Here is a 27,164-nt window from a genome sequence, read left to right as displayed (position 1 = left end):
TAAAAAAAAAAAAAAAAAGTTTTAGGATCAGCACAGAAAAACTGACAGTATCTCTTGCACAACTCAGCATTCAAATTTTTCTAACTTAGTGTGTAACTTTACTGTGTAAAATATTACTGTGGAGAAACTGGATGCTGGTGTTTATCATCAGCACTGCTGAATCAAGTTACAGCTATTGTATATCATGCTCCTTATGCTACAGTATACGTTGCTTATGCTCAGCACTATGCTCTGTGCTCCTGTTCACTATAATATTATTAACCTTCATAAATTACATTTGAGCCTTCTATACCAGCATATGGTATTTTGATCGCTTTACTGCACAACAGTGATACAGTTTCATTAAACTGTGTGACACTGACATCTAGTGGGTGAAATGAACAGTTACTGACTGAGCTGAGCTACAAAAGTAGATGTGTTTGGTTTTAGAATAAAAATATTAATAGCAATTAGGAGGCTTGTCTCATATGTGACACTGACAAATCAGTCAACAAAATTAACATTATATATATTTTATTGCTGTTAAAAGCAAATAATATTTAGTGACCTCATGAAACATGAGTTGCAGAAGTTGGTTAACTTATTACTGCTCCTGTCACTATCTCACCTGCCAAATAAATTGTCAGAAATCTGTAACAGCAACCGTTTCTGATGTTGAGGAAATACATGCATACATACAAAGTTAATGTCACATGTAACTGGCAAATTTGCCCAAATATATGAATAATACACAAGGCTGTTTTCTTGTCTGTTTGTTTACTAGGTAACAGGTCTGGAGGCAGGAGCGAGCTACGTGTTCAGGGTGCGTGGGGTCAACGCTGCAGGAGTTGGCATGGCTTCAGGGCAGTCTGACCCTGTGACTGCCAGGACTTTGGAAGGTAACATTTATTTACAAACAGCCAGACCTTAACACATTTGTGTCGTCTTTAGTGTTTTTAATTTCTGAAAAAGGCATATCTTTTTGAAAAGACACAACATACAGTAGTAAACACACAACTTTGCTACATGGGAATAATGTGCTCTTTTTAAAAGTGCTGGAGGCAAAATGAAAGTGTGGGGTGGTGCAGATAAATATATAAGAACCCACTAAAATCAACAGGGTTCCTTCACATTTTCCATTTCAATATTTCCACTTGTATTTCCAGACTTCTCTGTAGATTTTCAGATCATATTTGACATCTAGATACAGACAGCTAAAATAAGTTGAAAAACACTGTCTGTGCAGCCTTGTTTTTCCACTGTGACCATGGAAACAATGATGTACACAGCCATAGAATAGATAGTCATTTAACTTTTCTGAGAACTACATCACTGCACAACTCAAAATGTTAAGACAATCTTAATATTTGGTTATTTCAGATGCAGTGCAATTCAAAGATACAGACACATTTTCTTTCATACTAATTCAGTCATGGTTTTCTGGATTTGCTTCAGATATGAGGCACTTGGGTTGGAGCTGTTTTGCAGGCTGTGATATACAGGTGTAGAGCAGGTCTGTGCCATACCTCTTGCCTTGCTTTTGACAGCATCAGGTGCACTATGGCCTGTACCGTCTCACACAGCGGTAAACATTTTGGCTGCACTGGCTGCCTGCTCCAAACATCATGGAGGGGGGAAAAAAACACACTCAAGAAATACTCATTTTTTTAAAATTTTTTTTTTTTTAAAAAAAGGGGGCAGGGGCAATAGTCTGGAAACAAAAATATTTTTCCACTGTCATTTCTTTTTTCCATACTAATCCAGAGCTGCATATTACTTAAATCAAATTCCATACTTTTCCATACCGTGTAGGAACCCTGAATATATTAAATCTATGGAAAATTCCATCTGTGCCTTTTTGGCAGACTGAAATGGGTGCAGTTTAAAAAGAAAAAGCTCACCTGTGTGTTTGTCTCTGTGTATTCAAGGCTCCCAGGAGGTATCCTGTGTTGTGGATGAGAAAACAGGTGACATTGTTCTGTCATTCGAGTCCTGCCAACTCCACGAGGGCTCTCAGTTCATCTGGAAGAAAGATTACAAAGAAATTACAGATTTCTCCAAAGGAATTGAGATTAAGACTGAAGGCAGCCAGTAAGACGAGTGACACACCCACACATACACACACACAGACACACAAATATTTGTGTTCACAAGTTAACACTTTACTGTAAAAAATGTATCATCTGTCTGTCTCTGTCTCCATCCTGCCCTGCTCCGTAGTTCTAAATTGATCTTTAAGAGCGCAGAAAAAGAGGACTTTGGGACGTACTCTGTTTCTGTCACCCACACAGAGGGAGTGTCATCCAGCTACACTATCACTGCTGAAGGTAGGATTCACCAACCACTGTATCAGTGTGGCTTTAACCATCCAGCCAGATGCTGGCCTTTTAAAATGTAAAGAAATCCAATAAACTAAAAATTTCTCTGCAAATAAAACTATTGAATATGTTTCAGTTATTTACAGCCTAGACTGACAGATTATTCATTCCTATTGATATGCTGTAATTTGAGTTGTTGCTTTTATCTGTAGCATCTCATCAGCATTACATTAAATGGCTTTAAATATTTGCTTCCTTCATCTGTATATGATTATCTGTCATGCCTTGATCACTGAACAGATGTACTGCAACATCAAAAGTACCCTATGTATGGAAGAGCCGAGGCGATGTGTAGGATGAAATAAAGATGAAAGTAATGAGACAGTGCTTAATAATGTTCGAACTGGCATGTAGGCAACAAACAGTTTCATTACACATCTGATGAATACTAGCAGAGCATGCTGCTCACAAAATGTCTCCGAGCTTAAGGCAGTCAGTGTGAGTGTTTTAAAACCACGTCTTCGTGGCAAAGGGCTTTCTGTCAGGAAATTTCGCAATATTTTCCCTGCTATTGCACCACTACGCTACTGGGCTATAATATTATTATTCAGTGAGCCTCACACTGATTGCTTTCCATTTGTCCTACAGTTTTTTCAGCCTAACCTACAATAATTTCCAAATTCCTAGTATACAAGGTATCAGAGGTACTTGAGAAGGCTCCGATCACCAGCCATAAAAATAGCCATGATGTATTATCTTCCCATTGGCTATATTTGCTTTGGGCTATAAGTGTTTGTAGATTTATCAGCCTCTGTTTATCAGACACAATTGCAGTATTGACTTCTCCAACTCCAAACTTACCTGTAGCACCTGTCAGAGTTTATGATAAAGTGACATCTATGAACAAACTGTAAGATGCATCTGAATTGCTTGTTTGTGCCCATGGTTGCATGAAATGAATAAGCCGTCTCCCTCTGTTTCAGAGTTGGCAAAGATGCTGGCACTGAGCTATGATATCAGACATCCAAGTAGGTACCTCTGGCTGACTCTCTCGATCTCTCATAATCTCTCTCTTTGTCCCTTTTAATCTCTCTTCTTACACTTTTTCTCTGCTGCGCCTAATCTCTTTTACCCACTTTCTCTATTTATCAGTTTCTCCCTTTCACGCCTTCATTTTGCTTTGTTCTGAATCGCTTTGAACCTTTCAGATTTCTTTCTTCTTTTAGGAGCATATTTCGTTTTTTATTTGATCCAAAAAGTCTTACCTGCCTTTGCATCACCTGTCTAACCACTATTCACCTCACCTGTTCTTTAGCCTCCTCTCCTCTCCTGTTACTAATAACGTAACGACCGTTTGGTTAAGTCATTAGCACATATGTGAAATAATGTATTTGAACCCATAGCCTTCCTTTATTCTCTTCTCTCCTCTAGTCATCCCGCTCAAATCAGAGTTGGCCTATAAGATTTTGGAGAGAGGCAGGATGAGGTTCTGGCTGCAGGCTGAAGAGATTTCTTCCAATGTCACCTACAAATTCTTTGCCAACAACAAGGAACTGTCTGGAGCTGATGTAAGATACGCTGTAGTTTAAGGCATGGACACATAGTATTGAGAAATGGAAAAAAAAAAACTTCTTCCACTGGCCTCAAGCTGAAAGGATTGTCTGTCTTCCCTCGATGCACACTGAACAAGATTCATTCAGCTGCATGTTGCAACATTAAAGCTACAGTAAAAAAAACATTCATATTCACAAGGTCTATCTTCAAGTATAATATGGCCTCTTTTTCACAACAACCAACTCTATTTTTCTGCAGCCGAACAAGATGGGTCATGACGTCTCTACAGGTATCATTGAGTTCATCATGGACCATTTCACTGTAGAAAATGAGGGGACATATACCTGCCAGATCACAGATGGAGGAGGCAAAGGACAGAGTTCATTGGTTCTGATTGGAGACGGTAAGAGACGCCAGGTCTAATTTTTCACTACCAGCATCCCCACTGTCTTTCTAAACTGGTCAAACCATGTTCAACCCTGCCAGAACTGACTACCATTTACCACTTTAACAATGGTGATCAGTGGCAGTGCTGCCCCTAGAAATTCTTATATGGGTGGCCACATGCAGCCACTGAAAATCTTTGGGTGGCACACCAAAACCAAAAGCCATGATTGAATTTCAGGAATTTAATCATGATGCTGTTGAAGTACATAGGCTCGTTGAAAACTATTTTTGATACTGGTACAGTTAACATTATGAGCTCCACAACAATCCTGTTTTAATGTGTTTTGTATATAAACATGTTAGGTGATTCATTGTTCTTCAAATAGGCTGTCATGTTTAGGGGAGACTCGTGGGTAACCACAGAACTCAGATGTCTTGAGGTGAGAGTTCAGGGCACCCATTTGGAAGGTGGCATGCCAGTTGTTACTTTGACAAAATTTAGCCTAACTTTGGAGCATTATTTAGCCACTAAAGCTATGCCAACATAGAGTAGCTGGTACCAATAGGTGCCGTAGGAGTCTAGTTTTATAAGATACCACTTCCGTCACGCTAGATTAAAAAATGACTGCGGCACAGCCTCTTATAGACAGTAATGTCTGCCTCTAAGTGTTTTTGCTGGAGGCAGGGGATATTGTATGAGGGTGTCCCAAAAAAAAAAGTTGCCGTTTTCAAATCCTTATTTTCCTCCTTACGTAACAGTGAATATGCTGCTAAGCCTCAGCCAGAACGAACACAGCCTGCTGAGACATATGTCGTATAAAGTATATATGTGCTTGACCTAACTGCATCTCCAGTAAAAAAAAAAAGAGACTAGATTTTATAAATTTATTCAGTTCATTAATGTAAAGGTGGTTTTAACGCTGTTACTGTATGTATCAAGGACGCTCAACAATTCAAGTAAAGCAGCTTGATTTCATAAATTGTGATTCCACTCTCATACAGAGGACCATTAGCTAGCTAATCCACTGACAGAATCTATAGCAACTACTGGCAGCAACACTTTGATCTTTTAATTATCCTCTGTTTATGTGAATCTGTATGTGCACACAGCTTTCAAGGCCGCGCTGGCTGAGGCTGACTTCCAGAGGAGAGAGTACATCAGAGTCAAGGAGGGTAAGAAATACAAAACATCATCCACTCAGAGTCTTGTATGAGCTTCTACTCTACTTAGCCTGAGACCAGCTTGCCACCATGTTGCCTGGGAGACAACTAATCTAATAATGAGCATAAAAGAAAGAAACAGACCTGCATTACTTAAAGTGGGAGATGAAACCGTCAAACTTAAAATGAACCATTTGAAATGGCTTGCTACATGAAAACACGAGTCCCAAATTGAGAAATCTATAGAGCAGCTACCATAGGGGGAGTGTAGATTCCATAGTGGCATTTTGCATAAAGAATTTTAAGATCATACGTAGACATAATGCAGGTAACAGAGCTCATACAATCAATTACAAGTCATTTGCTTTTAACTCACGTCTTCTGAGTCTTTCTCTCCTGCCTTCATCCAACTCAGGTCCACACTTCAGTGAGTTTCTGTCACTTCAGGTCGGAGACGACTGCTCTGTCACTTTGGTCTGCAAGGTAAACACCGCCAAACTCAATAATTATTGAATATTTACACTCTAAACAAATGGGAGTCTGACTCATTAGCCATTCTACGGAGGCTGAGTGCAGGATGTGAAAAAGCTGTGCAATGATAAGGTCCAGATTGAAAATAACCAGAATTATACTGTCAGGATTTGTTTTGGCTTTGTTAGCATGAAGCACATAATTAAGACAATTTGGAAATGAAAGTATTGTTCATATCCCTCGAGACAATCTGAAGCCGACATCTGTTTAATCTGTTTGTCGGTCCAGCCCAAACAAGTGCTTTTTAAATAATGTAGAGACAGGACAGACATATGCAGTAAATTAAGTGGAGTGAATGTTGTGACTATACACAGAAGACAAACTTTTTTTAATCAAGCATCAGCCATTTTGCAGAAATATGTGTCAGTGATTAATTAGGGTAATGTATATTCTTTGAACATGACTACAGGTCAAAGTTCTGAGGGGGTATGGTGGGTTTTTTATCCATGACATGGAGTGAAGGAACTGACTTGTTCGATTTTCGTCTTGTAATATATATATAGTCTGAGGTACGCAGTTTTAAGGGCACTGCTAACAGTTTTCTATAAGGCAAAGTTTAAATACACACAGAACATCTCTAATGGCCCTCTTACACTTCAAGTGTTAAATAGCCTGGGCCGCCATAAAAAGATGAGGTGTACCACATCAGCTCAGGACTGATAAGTGACTCTTAGAGGCAGATTAATGGGGGAAGTGCAAAAATGCAGTTTTTGGGCTGGGTCCATCTGAGCATTAATTGGTGCCATTGGGATTTGATGATATAGAAGCCATAAAAGAAGCAAAAACCTTCTCCTTTTTAATGCTAATTATGTTTTAATAAAATGTGATTATGTTTCTGTATTGCAGGTCGCTAACTTGAAGAAGGAGTCAGTGTTCCACTGGTTTAAAGAAGACACTGAGATCATCCCTGATGTGAAGCCTGACCTGGCATCAGGAGTCTGTAAACTGCCAATTAAACTGGTAACGTCACTTTCTTACTGTTAATGAATGCTATGAAACAGTTTACAATACTATAGTTATACATGCACATACCAGGATGTAGCATGTATAAGTTACACTAAGTCAAGGAATGGATGCTATTTTTTGTTTTGCTGATTGGGTACAAACAAGCTTTGGTGGTACGGTATTAGTTTACCAGGTTATTTATAAATCCCAAATGTATGATTTTCCATACCGTCAAAAATACACATGCCACACTTTCTATTAAACTGATACAGAGATGCAGTTTTCAGGCGATGTATTACACAGCATGCACCACCTGAGGTCAGTGTCTATTGGTGGAACAGGCAGCTGAGGTGAGAAATATGGTGGCTGAAAGTAGTGGTGATAACGTTGCAGGACTAGTAAGAAGCCACCCAGCAAAAGCAGAGAGAAACAGTGGGGAAAAACAGCATATATTTACATTTAACTTGCAAAAACAAGGGCACTTTGTTCAAAAATAAAAGATCTTGCAATGTGTTCAGATTCAGAATTCAATAAATTTGTGTTCCCCATATCCCCTACACTACTTTATGTGAACCCTTTTTTGTTTCTTCTCCAGTTTTCACTGAAGACAGCAGGAATTTATAAGGCCACCATTAGTGATGACAGAGGAAAAGACAGGAGCCAAATTGACATCTCCGGAAAAGGTAAACATATCTGTCTTAATTTATCTCGCTGATTAATTACGGGAGTAATTCACTGACGTGCCGCCTGGCTGGTTTTCTAACTGAGCATAAACGGAAAAAGAGCTTGATGTTCATTAAAAAGTGGGAGACAGGAAAAACAAATATGATCCAAATGTAAAGACTCTATCTGTATACGGTAAACTAATGAATTTTTAAAAACCCCAACTTTGTTTTTCCAGCTAGGGTATAAAAATAGTTCTTGCCATGTGACAGCTTGCTCACCTGCTGGCTGTATTTATTCCTGAGAAAAATCCATTTTAATGTTCCTGTAAAAGTTGTTTGAAATAAGCTGGTGCTCTGTAGAGCTGCAAGTAATAATTATTTTCATTATCAAATAAGCTGGACTAATCAAGACTAATTGATTAATCATTTAGGCCCTTAAATGTAAAAGGAAAAAAAAAGCTCATCGCAGTCTTGACATCTTCAGATTGCTTCTTTTGTCTGTCCAGCAGTCCAAAACCCTAGGATTCTTTATTCACTGTCATGAATGACAAAGAAAAGTCGCATATTCTCACATTTAAGATGCTGGAATGAGCAAACGTTTGACATTTCTGCTTGAAAAATGAATGAAACAAATAAGCGATTATCAAAATAGTTGGCAATTTATTTTCTTTTGATTGACTAATCGATTAATTGACTAAATGTTGCAGCTCTAGTACTCTGTAATACATTAAGCTTGTACTTCGTAATGCATTTTGATGGCAGAATTGAATATCACTGTCCTTTTAAGATCCCATTATATCCATTCTCGATTAGAGGTTAGCAAGTATCTTATCAGACATTAGCTGACAAGTACAGCTCTTCACACCTTTTCTCCATTTTACCTAAGTTGGGTCACCCCAGCAAAGAACACAAGTATTCAGTAAATATATTAATACTAATGGCAGCAGAGATACAGAGACAGCACCCTTAAGATGAACCTCTCTGTACTGAGCATTGAACGCAGCCACCAGAGGGCAGCATCGTGACTTTTCCTCCTCTTGGCTCTTTCCCTGACCCCGTGTTTTTCTGCCTCTCTTCTAGTCTTTGACGAAGCCATAAACAAGATCAGCCAACTGGCTGGTGGGTATCTGCCTTTTACACACACACACACACACACACACACACACACACACACACACACACACACACACACACACACAGACATCAATTATCTCACTAACACATATCCATATTAAAAGCAGTACTAAACATCAGCGTCATCATCCTCTACCCACTGAAGGGATCAAGTGCAAATTATCTGAACACGACACAATCACACCACATTGATAAAAGATTAAGGAGATCCATCACCAGGCTGATACATTTCTGTTTTTAAAATCCCACTGCTACACACACACTCACACTCACACACACACACACACACACACACACACACACACACACACACACACACACGCACACTTATCAGCGTGTGGCAGAAGTTGTCATGCTGGAAGCATTTGGCCATCATGCCATCATGTGGTGAAATCACTTTAAAATTCCACTGCGCTGTCACAGTGACAGTGTGGAGGAGCATCTTACTCCTATTTTAAGAGACAGTCACTTGACAGCTCTGCAGCAACTGTTACAGCAGTGGTTGCAGAGGAGAAGAGGGTTCATTACTGTGATAATGGGAAACCATGGTGATGTGACCAGGTGGATGACACACTTGTACACTTGTAATGTGCAGTGAGCAAAGTCCCACACAGACAGAATGTAGTATAAAACTCCCTTTGAGGTATAATAGCTTTTTAGGGAAAAAAAGTTATTAAAGCTTCTGATGTTTGAAGCGTTTTATTGAATGCAGCATACAAATAGGCTGCACTCTAAAATCTGCACTCTGCTTCATTAGTGCAATTCTGCTCTCCAAGCTGGATAAAGGTAACATAAAAAGGGAAGTCTTAAAATAGATGCTACAAATGGCTGCAGATGGAGGTTTGATTTTATGTGATTAATTCTGTGCAGTAAAGTGCATCGTTCAGAGAGGCCAGGTTATCCAGCAGCAGATGGAAAATATGTATCAGATTCTCATTTCAAATGTGCCCCTCCATAACCTCTATCACCTCCATCACCCCCTCTAGGTGCCAGTGCAGCAGAGCTGGTGATTAACTGCACAGCAACAGGCATTCAGCTGCAGTGTCACATGAAGTATTACACCTCAGAGATGAACATCACCTGGTATCATGGGTAAGAAATTATATTTATAACACTATTAACACTGCCACCACAGCACCACCAACAAGTACTACTGTGAGGAGGAAGAAGAACAAGAAAATAATGACAATAACTCCAGTATTTGTAGTCGCAGCAGTGGTTTTAGGAGGAATAAGAGTATTCTTTAAAGTTTGCCTATAAACATGCTGACCACAAACACATTATTCCACTTTTCTCTCAAGTTAAACTGCCGGGAGTGGCAAAAACAATAAGCAACATAATAAAACTTGTGATGGCTGTTGGCAAGTGTTTTCATTATCCTGCTTATTGCAGTAAAATGGCCCTGTTTTGTGACAAAAATCCCACCCCTATCATTTTCTATAAAGAAGCAGGGTTTTTCTGCACTTAAAAGCACTCTGTCGTACCCTGGAGATTTTAAAATGTGGAGGAAGAACAGAAAGGAGGAAAGACCGACAGAAAAAATGACAAAAAGAAAAAAAATTAAGTGAAGCGAAAGAAAAGAGAGAAGGGTGACAGAGGGTAGTGGAGGCTTTTCTGTTATTCAATTATTCAAAGAACAAAAATTATGGAGATTAGATTTTTAACCTCTCCCTGTTCATTCTGTGAGTGTGTGAGTGAGCCACAGATAGCAGGAGAGAGAGGAATTGGTATCCCTATGCGTAACATTAGGCAGACATGTAAACATGATTTTCCATTACCTCCGCAACAGGCTTCACCTGCTCACAAAAACTACACACATAAACACTAACCTCTCCTCTGCTCTCTTCTCCTCAGTGAGACTAAACTCTCCCACAGTGACAAGATTGTGATTGGAGGAACCCCTGCTATGGCAACCATGGAGGTATTATTGTCTCCTGTACAGTGCTAAACAGTATAGGTGGATCATGCATGGGTAATTTTATGACAGTAAAGCCCTGCGGGGAGTAGCAATGTTGCTTAAAAGTCCTCAGAGTGTCTTTGTAGAGGTGATACCAGGGCAACTTTAAGACGAATGAGATAATCTCACCTTGAATAAAAACATCATACATTTAAAAATTCATTAAACTTAATTAATTAAGCAGCGTATCTTCCTTTTGCTTTTTGTCACAAAGCTTTATAACTGTAATTACCCGCTAGATGAATGAGTCTTTTTCAAACCATGAATTAAAGTAGAAATAAATAGCCTGACACTGATTAGTTGATGGATTTTTTAACTGATTGATTGATTTACAGGTGATTGAGCCAGTGGACAAGGACAAAGGATTTTACTCCATCGTGATCACCGACCCTGAAACCTCACACAAACGCACAATGGACCTCAGTGGTGACGGTCAGTGCCTCCTCCTCTCTCAGTGTCACTCACACTTTTTATTGACAGTACAGTAAAAGCGGGGCTGGAAACAACACAGTCGCTTGTTTTTATGGAGCTCTTGGCTTCAGTCTGTAGTTTAAGACTTTGAAGTGGTACTCCAGCCAAAATCTTTCTTTTGAGTATCAAACACTCATCCCTGTAGGCTTGAGAACCGGTTGTAAAAAGTTTGCTGTTTGCTCTTGTACAAAAAAAGCAGCTGTACTGAATTCATGACGGTTACAATGGATTCCAATAGGGACGGGTCTTCATGCAGGAGAAGTATCAAAATATCAAAAGAAACTCTTCAAACTGCTCCTTACACATATTCATCTTATCTCCCGTCCTCTCAATATACTTACTATGTTCCAGTAATATTTTTGACAGTTATTGGCTTGGATGTCACATTACTCCCCAAGTTCTGAAACTATGCCAGATGTAGTGTATCTAAATCTTTTTTTATTAAAATATGTTAGTTAAGCTATCATTTATTAAACACCGCCTCCAGTGAAAATTAAAGTTTTTAAACTCGTTAACATTTCCATATGATGTTTTTTTCTGACATATTTTATAAGACATATCACAAGCAAAATAAGCAGTCAATGCAGTGGCTGAGCATTTCAGCTTTGAGACAGCAGTAAACCAATAACAGTCTCAAAAACACAGATTCAGACAGCCACGGTTTCACTAATCATATATCTAGGGAACCAATCCCGTCAACTTTTAAAACAAGGGGTGTCAGAGGAGAAGCTCTCGTATTTTGCATGCAAAGTTTCACTTTAACTTATCACAGCTGGCATCAGGAACAAGGTTTTCCTAACACTTGAAGTTCATTTTATGATTTTGCACAATTTCTACCTTTTCAGTGTAATGGTGACAAGATCTACTGACTTGAATGAAAATATACATTTTGCAAAAGTGAGCCTGCAACGTTGACACATTTGTTTCATAGTTATTCATATTCTATCAACTTTGGACAGATATGGAAATATACAATCATCTACCGCTTGTCCTGTTAGGAGTCACAGAGGGCCTGGAGCCTATCCCAGCTGACATCAGGCAGTTTGCCAGACTATCACAAGGCTAACACATAGAGACAGACAACCATTCACACTCACATTCACACCTACGGCCAATTTAGAGTCACCAATTAACCTGCATGTCTTTGGACTGTGTGAGGAAGCCAAGTACCTGGAGAAAACCCACGCTGACACGGAGAGAACATGCAAACTCCACACAGGACTCCCCCATTCTGGGGTTCTAAACCCCCACCCAGGGGTTATGAATGAATAAATTATGTTAAGGAATACAAGTCGCTCTATTAAAGTTGATATTAAAGGGATAGTTTGGGATTTCTGAAGTGGGGCTGTATGAGGTACTATGGTCAGTGTGAAACTTTCAGTAGATGGCTCGTTATTTACAAAAGAAAAGTTTATTTAACGTCTAATCTTGTAACAGCACTTTCTGACCCAAAAAGCAGACCTGTGGAGTAATACAGCTCGTGGCAATGGTGGCACAGTAATACATAAGTTTCACGGTTGAGAAAATGTAGTGCCAAAGGAAAGGGCTGTCTGATGGTAAGGTAAAGCGGTGGAAATATCCTCAATATACAGGGTGTCTACAAGTCCTTACAAAGTCTTACAATGTCTTGAAATTAATGTTACAACAATAAGGCCTTAAAGGTAATTTGAATTTGTTGAGGTCTTAACTACTGCAGACATTTTATCTGATTTAATTTATCCATTTCTTAATTTCTTTTTGTGAAAACGAGTGAAGCCCTTCTATGTTAAAGTACACATTTCTTATGTTACAAATCTTTAAAAAACTATAATGCTGTCATTTTACGTCATACCTGCACTTACCTGTTGGAAAAATTTAGATTGATTTAACTCTACATATACACACTCTACTACTACATATTTCAAGACCACATTTATACTACTTGCCTGCAATGCTTATCTGCGATGCTTAAAGGGATAGTGCACCCAAAAATGAAAATTCAGCCATTATCTACTCACCTATATGCCGATGGAGGCCCTGGTGAAGTTTTAGTCCTCACATACCTGCGGAGATCAGCGGGAGTGGCTAGCACACCTAATGGCAGACGGCACCCCAGACTTACGTCCAAGAACACAAAATTGAAACCACAAAATATCTGCATACTGCTCATCCGTAGTGATCCAAGTGTGCTGAAGCCCCGACATAAAAAGTTGTTTCAGAAAACGTCATATGAACTCTGTTTTTAGCCTCATTGTAGCCTGTAGCTCTGACTGCTTCTCTGTGCTCCACGCTCACATGTGCGCGCTCAGGGTGATCGGTGATCTCTGAAGAGCAGCAGTCTCGTCAGTACTGATGTCCAGATTCTCAAGTGCAGGCATCGCCAATTCGCAGTCTGAGCAGCAAAAACTTTCCTCATCCGTTGGCATTGCTTTGCATTTGAAACAACTACACCACCAGGTTTCCAGTGCTCGACTCCGATATTCTGCGGCTGGCTGAGGGTTAGGCTCATGAGCTGCGGCGGCTGCTTCGTCCAGTAGCCTGAGTTCTATCCGTATACTCAGGCTCAGACAAATACAGCTCAACAAAGAAATGCTGTTCCTCCACAATTTCAAAGTCTTCAGACATGTTGGGCTGTCCTTTGCTAAAAGACCATAGTGCAAATGATCTTTTAGCTACTGTGGTTACCGTTGTCTCCCAGTGCGGTGCACATGTCAAGTGATGTAAACACGGGTGAGCAAAGCTCATACTTTCGCTGGTCACGCGCAAGCGCGCACACGTGAGCGCGGAGCACAGAGAAGCAGTCAGAGCTACAGGCTACAGTGAGGCTAAAAACAGAGTTCATATGACGTTTTTCAAAACAACTATTTATGTTGGGGCTGCAGCACACTTGGATCACTACGGATGAGCAGTATGCAGATATTTTGTGGTTTCAATTTTGTGTTCTTGGACGTTAGTCTGGGGCGCCGCCTGCCATTACGTGTGCTAGCTGCTCCCCCGCCGATCTCCACAAGGGATGTGAGGACTCTAAAACTTCACCAGGACCTCCATTGGCATATGGGTGAGTAGATAATGGCTGAATTTTCATTTTTGGGTGCACTATCCCTTTAAATAAGTAAAACATGATTTGTCTGAAAATCTGTCCTAAATTTGGTTAAAAGTCTTGAACGGGTCTTTAAAAGCATTAAATGTAACTGTCTGATACCTGTAGACACCCTGATATAGTGTCCACTGAAATTTCTACGGAATTTCTTTAGCTAGCCTTAGCCTTTTTTTATTTTATTTTATTTTTTTTAAAGATAATTTAAATACATTTCGGTGTCAACCCTTGTTCACAGCAGTGTATTGCCGAGCCTCCGTGGCATAACTCGAAACTGGGGGTGCACTGTCTGCCATCTACTGAATCCCAAACTGTCCCTTTAAAGATGTTACTGTTTATAATAAATCTTATGATGCTGCTTGGTAAATTTAATATTCACAAATTAAATTTGCCAAGTCATCGCCCTGTTGAAAAGTTTTTTTTTGATAGATTTGTTTATTTAAAATGCAGTCTCTGGAACATGTGACTAATAAGAAAAGTTCATCTGCCATACATCATTATAACTAATTTGTTGATCTGTCTGCCACATAATTTAAAATGGTGTCTTTTTTAATTTTCTTAATGGTTATTTTTAGTCTGTCATTTGTCTTCTTTGACAAAATGTGAAGGGATGTACGACTTTGTACTATTTACTGTCTTAATAAAAAGGTTAATCTGACACTAGCAGCCCATTATTAGCTGTTTGATAGTCCAGCCGAAGGCTTGTGTTATCCATTACTGTTTACAAGCAGGGGTTTGTGTGCTTGATTAGCAGAGTCGAAGGTGAGCAGCTACACTGGAGCTGCTAGCGAGTGGCTGAGGGGCAGGACTAATTTGCATATTCATTGTTCTGCACATACTAAATGTGTCAAAGGTGTAGAGTTACATATGAGCAATTTAAAGACATGATGGGATATTTATTAATGGAAAAAAACTTTTAATTATGTAATTTTGATGAACAGAGGTGAGTTTTAGGGGTTTAATCAGTGCCAGGAGTAGAGCTGCAGTTACATGACGGAGCAAGCAGCAGCCACGTTTTAAGCTGCGATTCAGTGTTTTATAGTTTTTTTTATTGTCATATGCACAACAACTACAGAGAAGGAGTCACCAGCAATGAAAATCCTTTTTTATATTAATAGGTATCTTTTTAGAGCAGTATCACTTTGAAATAAAGTGAGGAGACAATTAGTGTGGTGAACAGTAACAGCAAAATTCTGTTTTTGTCTTTTACAGTATATGAAAAGGCCTACGCGGAGTTCCAGAAACTCAAGTAAGACAACACTCTCAACTCTTTCTTTACTTGTGCCTCTCTGTGTGTGTTTTAGTCAGACAAACTCTGCTAATGATGAATCACTGTTTCCCTCACATTTGAACTTAGACTGTTTCATCACCGCAGGTTTGACACCTGGTAGCTAAATGTGATGTATAATCATCGCCTGGGATACTTTGTGTTACTGAAAACCATATTATTCATCCGTGTTTACAGAAAAAGTAAAGCACAACAGTTTATCATAAATACATTTGGCATTTTGACTGAGTGGTTTTGATGATATTTGAATATTAAAAACATCTCCAAGAAATGAATCTAATTTATATTTTAATCTCAACATTTCAAACTGTCTGCTTACAAGATCCTGTTAGAGTAAAGCCTGCAGACATGTTCAGCCAGACTGCTTGAGCTGAGCTTTTACTACACACACAGCTTCACTGACCGCAAAATGCATGTAGATCCCACACACCCTTTTCCAATAAGATAATCAATTTAAACGATCAGTAGACAGCCCACTCTTTGATGCATCTACTGTGCTGCTGTTTTACTCTTCTTTTTGCAAACACTGGAACTGCTGCGTCTGCTGGGCATCGCCAATGATTCTTGTGTGGCTGAAACTGAACTGTAACTACTGAAATGTTCTGTTGCCACTCACCTATTAGATTTTTTTTTCTATACTTTTTTGTGTAAGATGGCACACGTTTGTCTTTGATATATTTGTTAACACTGCACACTTTTAAGGAAATAGAGCTATATTTCAATTTATAATGTTTTAATGAATATTTCAAAATTTTACAAAAGCACAGTGATTCCAAAACCCCAGTACGGCTGTCTGGAAAAAGTCCAGAATATCACAATTTTAGCTGAAAATGAAAGTTAAAAAATAGAAGCAGTCAGGTAGCAGAGATCCTTTTGGGTCCTTTGGCTAATTGGGCCAAAGCGAAACCCCCGCACACTAAATTTTGCAAATCCGTTTAGAAAAATCAATTGAAACTCCAAACACAAAACACTGCATGCCAAGTGAAAACTGTCCAAATCCCTTTTCTAATTAACATTCAAAGAGAGACATTTAAGCACAAGATTTTACAAACACACTGAAACAAGTGACACCCCGTTGCCCTTTTGATTGAGCATCAATATGCCGAAAGGAGAGCAGAGTTCCCCCAGCCATCTGGTCCTGTGGCTGACCTCTGGTCTTCCCATGCTGCTCCGACAGCCCTCACCCAGTGATTACAAAGCAATACCATTTTTCCCACAGAAAAGATTCTGTTAAGTCCCTAGGTAAACTACAGTATTATGTGCTTTGGCTGTAAACCCAGAATACCTTGTGGCAAACCATCTGACCGCTGCCACTGACCCAAAAATGGGAAATATGTGTGTACGTGTGTGTGTGGTCGGTGGGCAGAGCCAGGTAGTGGAAACAGACCATAACCAAACTTGGCTGTACCACATTTACAAAACAGGGTTACATCTTACACTCTTAGAGTGATTTGTTGGCTTTATATTGAAGACAAATTAATATTGAGATATACACTGCTCAAAAAAATAAAGGGAACACTAAAATAACACATCCCAGATCTGAATGAATGAAAAATTCTTATTAAATACTTTGTTCTTTACGTAGTTGAATGTGCTGACAACAAAATCACACAAAAATTATCAATGGAAATCAAATTTATTAACCCATGGAGGTCTGGATTTGGAGTCACACTCAAAATTAAAGTGGAAAAACACACTACAGGCTGATCCAACTTTGATGTAATGTCCTTAAAACAAGTCAAAATGAGGCTCAGTAGTGTGTGTGGCCTCCACGTGCCTGTATGACCTCCCTACAATGCCTGGGCATGCTCCTGATGAGGTGGCGGATGGTCTCCTGAGGAATCTCCTCCCAGACCTGGACTAAAGCATCCACCAACTCCTGGACAGTCTGTGGTGCAACGTGGCGTTGGTGGATGGAGCGAGACATGATGTCCCAGATGTGCTCAATTGGATTCAGATCTGGAGAACAGGTGGGCCAGTCCATAGCATCAATGCCTTCGTCTTGCACCACACCAGCATATGGTCTCACAATGGGTCTGAGGATCTCATCTCGGTACCTAATGGCAGTCAGGCTACCTCTGGCAAGCACATGGAGGGCTGTGCAGCCCGCCAAAGAAATGCCACCCCACACCATTACTGACCCACTGCCAAACCGGTCATGCTGGAGGATGTTGCAGGCAGCAGAACGTTCTCCGCGGCGTCTCCAGACTCTGTCACGTCTGTCACATGTGCTCAGTGTGAACCTGCTTTCATCTGTGAAGAGCACAGGGCGCCAGTGGCGAATTTGCCAATCTTGGTGTTCTCTGGCAAATGCCAAACGTCCTGCACGGTGTTGGGCTGTAAGCACAACCCCCACCTGTGGACGTCGGGCCCTCATACCACCCTCATGGAGTCTGTTTCTGACCGTTTGAGCAGACACATGCACATTTGTGGCCTGCTGGAGGTCATTTTGCAGGGCTCTGGCAGTGCTCCTCCTGTTCCTCCTTGCACAAAGGCAGAGGTAGCGGTCCTGCTGCTGGGTTGTTGCCCTCCTACGGCCTCCTCCACGGCTCCTGATGTACTGGTCTGTCTCCTGGTAGCGCCTCCATGCTCTGGACACTACGCTGACAGACACAGCAAACCTTCTTGCCACAGCTCGCATTGATGTGCCATCCTTGATGAGCTGCACTACCTGAGCCACTTGTGTGGGTTGTAGACTCCGTCTCATGCTACCACTATGAAAGCACCGCCAGCATTCAAAAGTGACCAAAACATCAGCCAGAAAGCATAGGAACTGAGAAGTGGTCTGTGGTCACCACCTGCAGAACCACTCCTTTATTGGGGGTGTCTTGCTAATTGCCTATAATTTCCACCTGTTGTCTATTCCATTTGCACAACAGCATGTGAAATTGATTGTCAATCAGTGTTGCTTCTTAAGTGGACAGTTTGATTTCACAGAAGTGTGATTGACTTGGAGTTACATTGTGTTGTTTAAGTGTTCCCTTTATTTTTTTGAGCAGTGTATATTTTAGGTCACAGTGTTGTTCTCAATACCGTATATGATAAGAATACTGCAGGTTTGCTGTATGAGTAGAGCAGAGACAGATCTAACTTTATTTTCTGTGTGTTTCAGGGCTGAGGCCTATGCTGACAAGAGTGAGTCCATCCTCTCATTCTGTTTATTTTTTTAATGCATTTACATTTTTTAATATTTACTTTCTACAGTCACCTGTTTAAAAATTTGCATTGTACAGACATTGGGCCCTATGCTATAGATATCATAGTGCAGCGCAACTGTCATTGCTAGTTTCAGCCTCTCTCAGTTGCCATTTTCACAGCGATTGCTCCATTGACTAACAAATACGTGGTCTAAAGTCAGAACGACAAAGTGCTATTTAAAGGGCACATTATTCACAAAGTAAGATGCACCTACATAAGCGCATTCATAACACGCGTACACTTGCCTCATTACACACACAGAAATGTGTGGATTGGTTGCAGGTGGGTGAAATAATACATCAATGCTGAAAATATTAATTCTGTTCTCTAAAATGTGAGCAGAGCTGCTGTCCGCATTTACGCACAAGGAGCAGCTTAACTTCATAATTATTTCAGAAACTGAAAGTTTTGTTGTTTCCTCAGGTTTATGATGGCAGTTTTTACTTTTGCTGCTTAAACGTCCCACAATATATGCTGCAGTGACACTGCTGCTGTTACTGCATTACTCTCAGCGGAAAACTGCTTGCTTTTCCAATATGCACAATTCACGATCGAAATGTCAGTGCACCTGGCTTTTACAGGGGATGGGAGATGACACCTTGATTGGTTGAATCATGTTATGCCCAAAACCCACCTATGATTCATTAAGGGACTTCATACAACCCCTTTGTCCCTTGAGCCTTACTTGGTGCCAAGATTTTGCGCCGTTTAACTTCAAGTGGAGTTGGACACGCCCTTAATGCAGCTCTGTCATGCACTTGAGACCAGTGGTTCCCAACTGGCGGGTCACGGTCCAAAAGTGGGTCACTGGTCCATTATGAATGGACCACAAGTGACTCACAAACATGTCAAGTTTGTAAAAAACACCCTTTATTTATAAGCACAGTGAATTTCTTTTGAAGTGCCATTTCCTGCTGTAGCGTGAGTGACTAACAGAGAGCTACTTGACAGAGACAGCTAACTATCTTGACGACATACATGGCCAAATGCAAGCATGACACTGAATATATTAAACTGTGTGGACCTTGAACTAAAGACTAAGGGGAAATCTGGACCCCGTGGCTGGACCAGTTTGGAACCACAGCTTTAGACCATGCACTTAAAGGGGCCAACTGTCTCAAAAAAGTATAAAGCTACTGATTGTTTAGTTGTCTTACAGGAAATTAGGACCCAAAGTTCATCATAAATATAAGAAGCAAAAGAAATGATTAGTTATGTTAATGATGGTTTGTTTCAGACCGTGGTAAGGTGATTGGAGGACTGCCGGATGTGGTCACCATTATGGAAAAGAAGGTGAGTGTCTAATGTGTGATTTTAGTAACTGTACATGTGTGAATGTTTGTTTAATAACAGGTGATATTTATTCCTCCTATAGACCCTGAGTTTAACATGTACAGTGTGTGGGGACCCCAAGCCACAGGTCTCATGGTTGAAGAACGGAGCTGATGTGGAACCTGACGATCAGGTAAAAGTTTCAGCCACACTAACACACACACACAAAAAAAACTTCAAGCAGGACGTTGTTCCTGTCTTTGGTTCCCACCTGCCACATGCTACTGCTGACTCTTGAAGATGTTTACTCCCTAACCAAACCCGGGTCTTCCTTTCTTTCCGATGATTAATTACCTTATTAATCAGACACAATTGCAATAGTGTGTTTCTATTAACTCGTCTCATGATAGTATGAGGTTTCCACACTCAGTACGTGTCTACTGGATTCTGTTGTGTTACTCTCCGTGGCTTTGACTGTGTTTTAATATTTTGCACACTCTTTGGATTCATGTGGGTAGCGTCCCTAATGTGCACTATAATGTTAAAATGCAATGTACAACCATGACTACAGTAATGGTTTTAGGATCACAGTAAGTGTTCTTGACAGGCATTTTACCTTTAAAATGACATGAAACTAGTGTAAGTAATGAAAAAGTAATACATGAATAAGAGATGCAGGAAATACCAGAGAAAATGTTGAGGTGGTAATGAACAAAGTACTTTCAAAGTAGTGTATGTTTCAATTAAATTTTAATTAGTATACAAAATTGAAACTGATGAATAAGATCCCCAGTGATGCACTTTAGCTCCTCGTTGGAAACTGACTGATTGCACTGCTGGAAGTCTCTATACAGTCTCTATATCCACTGCTGAGGTGATCAGTATTAAGGGGAACTAAAGACCTCTACCTGGTTTTGGGGGGAGACTTCAGCACCAGTTACAATCCCACACTGGAGGGATCTGCATACTTTAGGTGAGGTCAGCATTATCAGCACACTCCTGGAACGGTAATGGAACAAATCTACCTCTCACAACTCATTGACCTACTTGCCAACCAGTATACGTCTACAGCCTATCCCCAGTCAGCAGAGGCTCTTTCAACAGCATCAGCATCCTGCGGCTCTGAACGGCTTTGAAGATTTAAGTTTGAGAAACCGCGGTCCAGGTGGAATATGTGTTGAAGTTTGCCCTCTTCTTTATTCATTCCCTCACCTGCTAATAATCTGTCTAAAACAAGAGCTGACGTCCTTGGTGATGTGTTTTCCAAACCTCAGGAGTGCGCCTCCCCTACCTCCTTACCGCAGAGGATACCGAGGATATTAACAGAAAAACAAACAGAAATATATACAGACCCAGAGAATACTGCACTGAAACTCAGAGCAGGAATAGGTGTTACTGTAACAGGTTTAAATAGAGGTCTGCTGGAGCAGGACATGAACACCAGAAATTTATCATTTTTAACATTTTGTCACAAAACACCTAACATGATGCTTTATACAGCAGCTACCTTTTGTCAGTCAAATAAAAGAATCTAGCAACCCACAGATTTGCCTACACTGGTAATAAATGAAAGCAATTATCCAAGACCATATTACATGTTAATTAGAAAAAGGCCATCAATTGCGTTTTTTTCCTTTCATTTATTTTTTTGGAGGTCTATTTGATTTTAAGGCCAGCAGAGCTTTTAATTTCTCAAAATTAAAGGCGAGTGTTTCTCTTAATAGGAATGTAATTAGCCTGCTATAAGTGCCACTCCATGAAAATGTACTAATGCCCAGACCTTGCAAACGAGTGGGCAGGTACTGTATGTGAGAGGGAAATTAAAATAGTGTATTCACGCCAGCACCGCACACACAGTACAACACAAATACTCTATCTCGTCTCTGGTGTCTGAAGAACATCTACACAAGTGTGCTTCTACTCTGAAGGCTTTCAGCATGAATTGTTTTGTTCTTGCGGTCTCAGGAAGCGCATATGGAATATGTTTTTGTTGACATTTGATCCAGTCATATTACGGTTGAGCCAACAGGGCACATCAGATTAGAATAGAAAATAGACTAGACTTAGGGTTACAATGGTACAAGACTTTCATGGTACGATAACTGTCTCAGAAAATATCACAGTTTCATGTAATCAGTACTGTAGATAAGCAGATGTACATGGTATGATGGCCGTCAAGTTTCACACCAAGCTATACAGTTTCACGGTCCACGGCTACAACCCTAACTGGAATAGATCATTAGTCCTTGTGTCCACAAAGCCCATCTATCAGTGCTCAGCTTTGGCTAAAGGAAGGTGGTAATCAGAGCTCATGCTGCTTCTCTGAGTAAAAGTAACACATAAATCAATTTATAAAATAAGACTCAAAGTGACAGACATTTTAAATGTGAAATCATGCTGAACTCCCTGTGCTGGCTGTTTCGCTTCTTTAACCTTTGATTTCCTTTTTCAGTACGTGGTCTCCCTGGACCAGGGCAAGTTTGCCAGTCTGACGATCAAAGGTGTTACCATGGAGGATTCTGGCAGATATAGCATGATTGTCCAGAACAAATACGGAGGGGAGTCTGTGGATATAGTGGTGAGTGTCACTGCTGTGTACTGTAAATGACTGGATTTAGTGAGAGCCATGGAATTTTTCTGCCCATCTGTGGCACAAATCTTGTCTTTTCATTGGGGCTAAACAGCGAGATATTTTTGTGATCACACTTGTGTTGAACTCAGAGTGCTGATATGTGAACTTATGATTTTTGTTTGACCCTGATTTGACAGTTTTAACATGAAAATATAACGCAAAAGCCTGATCTACAATATTCTTTACTCATGACTCAAAATGATATTTTAAAATGCTGTACAATGTTTGAAACTCTACATACATACTGTAGAGTAACTGCATGTGTGGGCAATGTTAATGTAATACCAACATCATGTCTTATTCTGCTGCTCCAGGTCAGTGTGTACCGTCATGGAGAGAAAATCCCAGAGGCAAAGCCAACTCTGACCCCTAAAACAATCATCCCTCCCAAGCTCCCCATTGAGATGCCTCAGCCCAAGGCCCAGCCAGCTCCTAGCCCTGCCCCCTCTGCTAGCCCCGCCCCTCCTAAGGCAGCCGGAAAAGGAGTGAAGAGTCCCACTCCTACCAGGAGGAAGTAGAAAGCATGACAATCGCAAATGAAGAAACATATTCACACACTGGTGCACATGTAAACCACACAAGCTTTCATTGGCATTCTCTGTTTGGACTAATATTAAAAGCCTTAAATGAAATGGAACTAACACACTTGGCGTTAAATTAGAGAGTCAAGAAAACACAGAGCTAAAGTAATATTACTGTTAAAGCAAAAAAAAAAAAGAAAAAAAAGAGTACTACTGTGATATCAATGTATGAATACAAAACAACTGAAATGGATAAAGAATAAAAGTAGTTCATATCTGAACATGACTTAATTAGAAATGACTGATTTAATTGAAATGAACTGAAATGGAACTTGAATAAAGATGAAATTTCATTAAAACTACTGCTGGAAAAAGACTGAAATGTGTTTTAGATTGATCCTGGAATGTAAGAGAAGCGGAGCAATTAAACACATGTTTTACCAACAGCCCCGTGTACAGATGAAAAAAACAAATCTAATGTATCTAAAATAAGACAATTTTATATATGTAGTATAATCAAACAGACATGTAATAGAATATAATATATGTCATCACCATGGAGACATGGTGCCCCTCAAAGCAACACTCACTGTCTCAAAACATGTTACAACACAAAATATGATATAAAAAACATGATACTTTAGGAACACTCGCTTTGATATGCTCATTAGTATCCTGCTGTAAAGACATTTTTCACTGATGGTGTGCCTCACATTGTGCCTAATGAATTGAAATTGGCAGACTTTCTTAATTCCCCTGACACACTGTCACCACCACCACCACCTTTTGAAGATGAGGCCAAGCCAAGATGTGGCCCTGTGGAGAGAGGTGGGCCCCCTCTGCCTACAGAGAGGGGCGGCTCCGCATGTGGTCAATGGTTTGGCTCGGCATCATGGTTGTGAGATGTGTTTTATACATGAAAGATTTCATTTACATGTTTCAGAAAATCGTTCTCATGTCATGCTCTCTGCAGGATGTAGTTACACAAAGCAACAGTATCACTAACATCAAACAAAATTAATGTTCACACCATCTAGTTTTTACCCTCCTTACAACTACTGTTGGTAACATTCATAAAAATAACTTTTGTCATATTTGCTGAAACTGTCACTATTCCAGACACCTGCAGGAGATCTGTGAAAAAAATCTTCTGCCTCCTGTTTTTGCGTCTAATGGCATTACTGCACCAGAACAAAACCAACTGGAGCTGAGGAGTCTTTAACGCAACTGTCAATCATGTCAATCACTGCTCATGAACTGACAACATCAAGCTGTCAAAACTAGGGAGTGGTAATTAAATAAGAATCAAGATTCTGTTACTGCATTGCCTAATCCTCACCTCAAATGTTTTCAGAAACATGTTTTAGTGTACTGTTTAGCTGTAAAATGAGAAAACTGGGCCAGCCGGTGGGCAGTGTTTGGTGCATCGCTCTACTATTTCCAGCATGGCAGCTTGGTCACAAATGTTCTCATTTTAATAAATATAATAATACATTTAGGAATACATTTTATTTATAGCTGCCTTTTATGACACCCAAGGTCACCTTACAGGCAAGGCTCGAGAAAATAACAGCAGATTAAAAAGTCAGGATATGGATGATAAGATAATAACATAACAAAACAAGTGAAGAAAATTCTGTGTAAATGATGGATGTGTGTAGCTAGAGGGAGTCATACTGACAAGGTTATTTGAAAGAGATGAGTTTTGAGGTGGGATTTGAAAGTGGACAGAGACTTGATGTTGATGCTCTAAACCCCATGGTGGTCACAGCTAAACAGTACACTAAAATATGTTTCTGAAAACATTTGAGGTGAGAAACAGGCAGTGCAATAACAGAATCTTGATTCACATTTGATCAGCGCTGCCTAGTTTGACAGTTTAACTGCAGTTCACGAGCAGTGATTGACATGATTGACAGCTACATTAGCAGTTCATCGTCTCTAATTGGTTGTCAGTACTCTGTGGTAGATTCTAGCAAATGCCATTATAGGCAGGAAGAGGGACATGATTTTTTTCCCACACACTATCTGTTTCATTTTGTGAATTTAGTGACAGTTTCAGCAAATATGACAAAACGTCTTTGACACAAGTTACAAACTGTAGCTTTAAAGAATAACGGAAAGTTTCACAAAGACACACAGGTACAGAGAGAAATAGGTCGGGCTGTACAAAGCCATCATTATGCTCCCACCTCTGTCAACTGATGGCTGTAAATATACAACACCGTGCTCCTTAACATCACCATGGTGAGATATTGAACATGCCGAGGATCAGCTGGCAGTGAATCACCACTTAGTAAACCCGAGCCGTGGAGCAGGACTGTCACACCAACACTGCCACCACTGAAAACTGTCATAACCGATTTCTGCTTAATATCGACTCTGACTGTAAACACCAAGAAATATTTGGGGAAAATCTACATGTATTCTACCTTACAGCTAAATATCAATTATGTACAGTCCTCCTGGTCAGCAGCCAAGAGCAGAAAGAGCCCACGCTGCTATAAGTAGTCAGGTTTAAAGTGCAGGAAGTAGTGATGGCAGAGCTGATGAAAAGATGGCTGATGAGATTTGTGGTTCATTAAAGCTGATGAGAGGAGAAGAGCAGACGGAGTGGAGAGAGGGAGGGAGGAGGGTAACTTCATTGTTTCTGTGTTTGCTGTTGCTAATAAAAGAAAGAGATTACACTTTGCTGAGCCTGTTTATTCATTCTGTCAGAGAGAAAGAGACCGAGAACAAGAGACGGATTTTGAGAGAACCCGAGTAATGGAGAGACTGAGAGAGAGAAAGTGAGACGGCGAGATTGCTGTTGTTGTGCGTTACTTTTGCTGCTGATGTGTCTGCTCTGGCGGCATGAGACGAGTCTTGTCAAGCTTTTTAACAAGTTGAGAATGAGTTGACTGATTGAAATGAAACGCAGCAAAGTAAGGGGTGCTGTTTTGTGTGTAAGTTATTTTTGCTATCGCTGCTGTTGTCGTGCTCTTTGGACATGAAGACGAATCTCATGTCATAAATTGTGTGTGTAAGTGTGAAAGGAAGGAAGAAACAGACTGAGACAAAGCGCGTGTGAGAGATGAATGTAGATAATTCAGTGTTGCGTGGCAATAAAGGACTTCTGAAGTGCGACAGAGAAAGACAGGAAGAGGACGAGACTTGTGTGTATTAGAGAGGGCGGGGGGGAAAGAAAGGGAGACAGAGATCTGAATCATTTTGATGTTTCGCTGATCATCTGCTGTGAGATCATTTTCCTGACTTTTTAATTAATTTTCACATTTTTAATCAACATAATTACTGGGAATCCAAATGTTACCATGACAACCAACTTTTAATTTCAATAAACTTGGGGGAAAAAAGGGACTCGTCTCTGTGAAATGCACAGACAGCTTGTGCACTCACAGACACACAAACAGATGCATACATGCAGACACATCAACCGCGCACGCCAGCATAAGCACACGCGCACGTATACACGCATACACACACACATATAGACGGCTGCTATCTAAATGGAATAGCTAGCCAGTACTGATAGCATGAAATTGTGTTTCCAAATATAACACCATGTCATTGGAGTGTGTGAGTGTGTGTGCGGGTGTGTGGAGAAACAAGACTATGGAATATATGATCTTCTGCAGTCCTCCACATGGGGGCACTATGGTAACATGCACACACACTCTGACTCTGTTACTCACTTTTGGGCACATGCACACACTTGCTAACACACACACACACACACACACACACACACACACACACACGGATAGACAGGCCTGTCCTAATTAAAGCAGCGCTGTTCAAACAATGAGATAAACTAGGAGCAGAGACATTTTGTGGGTGTGCACTGACACAGCCACATTTTAAAATACTGCTATGATGCACACATGTACATACACATGCAGATTTTTAATTTGCAATTTGCATTGTGGGGCTAAATGCTGACAATTACCCTGATGACGATATTGATTACCGCAGATTTTTCCCTAAAAGAGAGAGGAGGGATGTGAGGAGCAAGGAAAGGAGGGAAGAGGAGAACTAATAAAGGACAGTGAGAGAGGAGAAACAAGCAGCATGTTAT

At 40.3% G+C, this 27,164-nt stretch overlaps 1 protein-coding gene across 1 annotated transcript in view; it reads left to right on the top strand.

Annotated features, from left to right (window-relative positions):
* The window catches only part of myom2b (myomesin 2b), a 42,298-nt gene extending 18,847 nt beyond the window's left edge, over positions 1 to 23,451 (top strand). The window contains exons 20-39 of the mRNA XM_049596128.1: positions 764 to 878; positions 1,908 to 2,070; positions 2,200 to 2,306; positions 3,281 to 3,325; positions 3,729 to 3,865; positions 4,110 to 4,254; positions 5,349 to 5,411; positions 5,815 to 5,882; positions 6,777 to 6,890; positions 7,471 to 7,558; positions 8,621 to 8,659; positions 9,661 to 9,766; positions 10,529 to 10,595; positions 10,967 to 11,063; positions 15,391 to 15,427; positions 18,579 to 18,601; positions 19,902 to 19,957; positions 20,040 to 20,129; positions 22,389 to 22,514; positions 22,883 to 23,451. Coding sequence (XP_049452085.1) covers positions 764 to 878; positions 1,908 to 2,070; positions 2,200 to 2,306; positions 3,281 to 3,325; positions 3,729 to 3,865; positions 4,110 to 4,254; positions 5,349 to 5,411; positions 5,815 to 5,882; positions 6,777 to 6,890; positions 7,471 to 7,558; positions 8,621 to 8,659; positions 9,661 to 9,766; positions 10,529 to 10,595; positions 10,967 to 11,063; positions 15,391 to 15,427; positions 18,579 to 18,601; positions 19,902 to 19,957; positions 20,040 to 20,129; positions 22,389 to 22,514; positions 22,883 to 23,086 — 1,890 coding nt within the window. The 3' untranslated portion in view covers positions 23,087 to 23,451. The remainder of the gene's footprint in view (positions 1 to 763; positions 879 to 1,907; positions 2,071 to 2,199; positions 2,307 to 3,280; positions 3,326 to 3,728; positions 3,866 to 4,109; positions 4,255 to 5,348; positions 5,412 to 5,814; positions 5,883 to 6,776; positions 6,891 to 7,470; positions 7,559 to 8,620; positions 8,660 to 9,660; positions 9,767 to 10,528; positions 10,596 to 10,966; positions 11,064 to 15,390; positions 15,428 to 18,578; positions 18,602 to 19,901; positions 19,958 to 20,039; positions 20,130 to 22,388; positions 22,515 to 22,882) is intronic.
* Positions 23,452 to 27,164: the final 3,713 nt, after the last annotated feature.

The sequence above is a fragment of the Epinephelus fuscoguttatus genome, linkage group LG2 (assembly GCF_011397635.1).
Source record: "Epinephelus fuscoguttatus linkage group LG2, E.fuscoguttatus.final_Chr_v1".
Taxonomy (NCBI): Eukaryota; Metazoa; Chordata; class Actinopteri; order Perciformes; family Serranidae; genus Epinephelus; species Epinephelus fuscoguttatus.
This window is presented reverse-complemented; position numbering and strand designations above follow the sequence as displayed.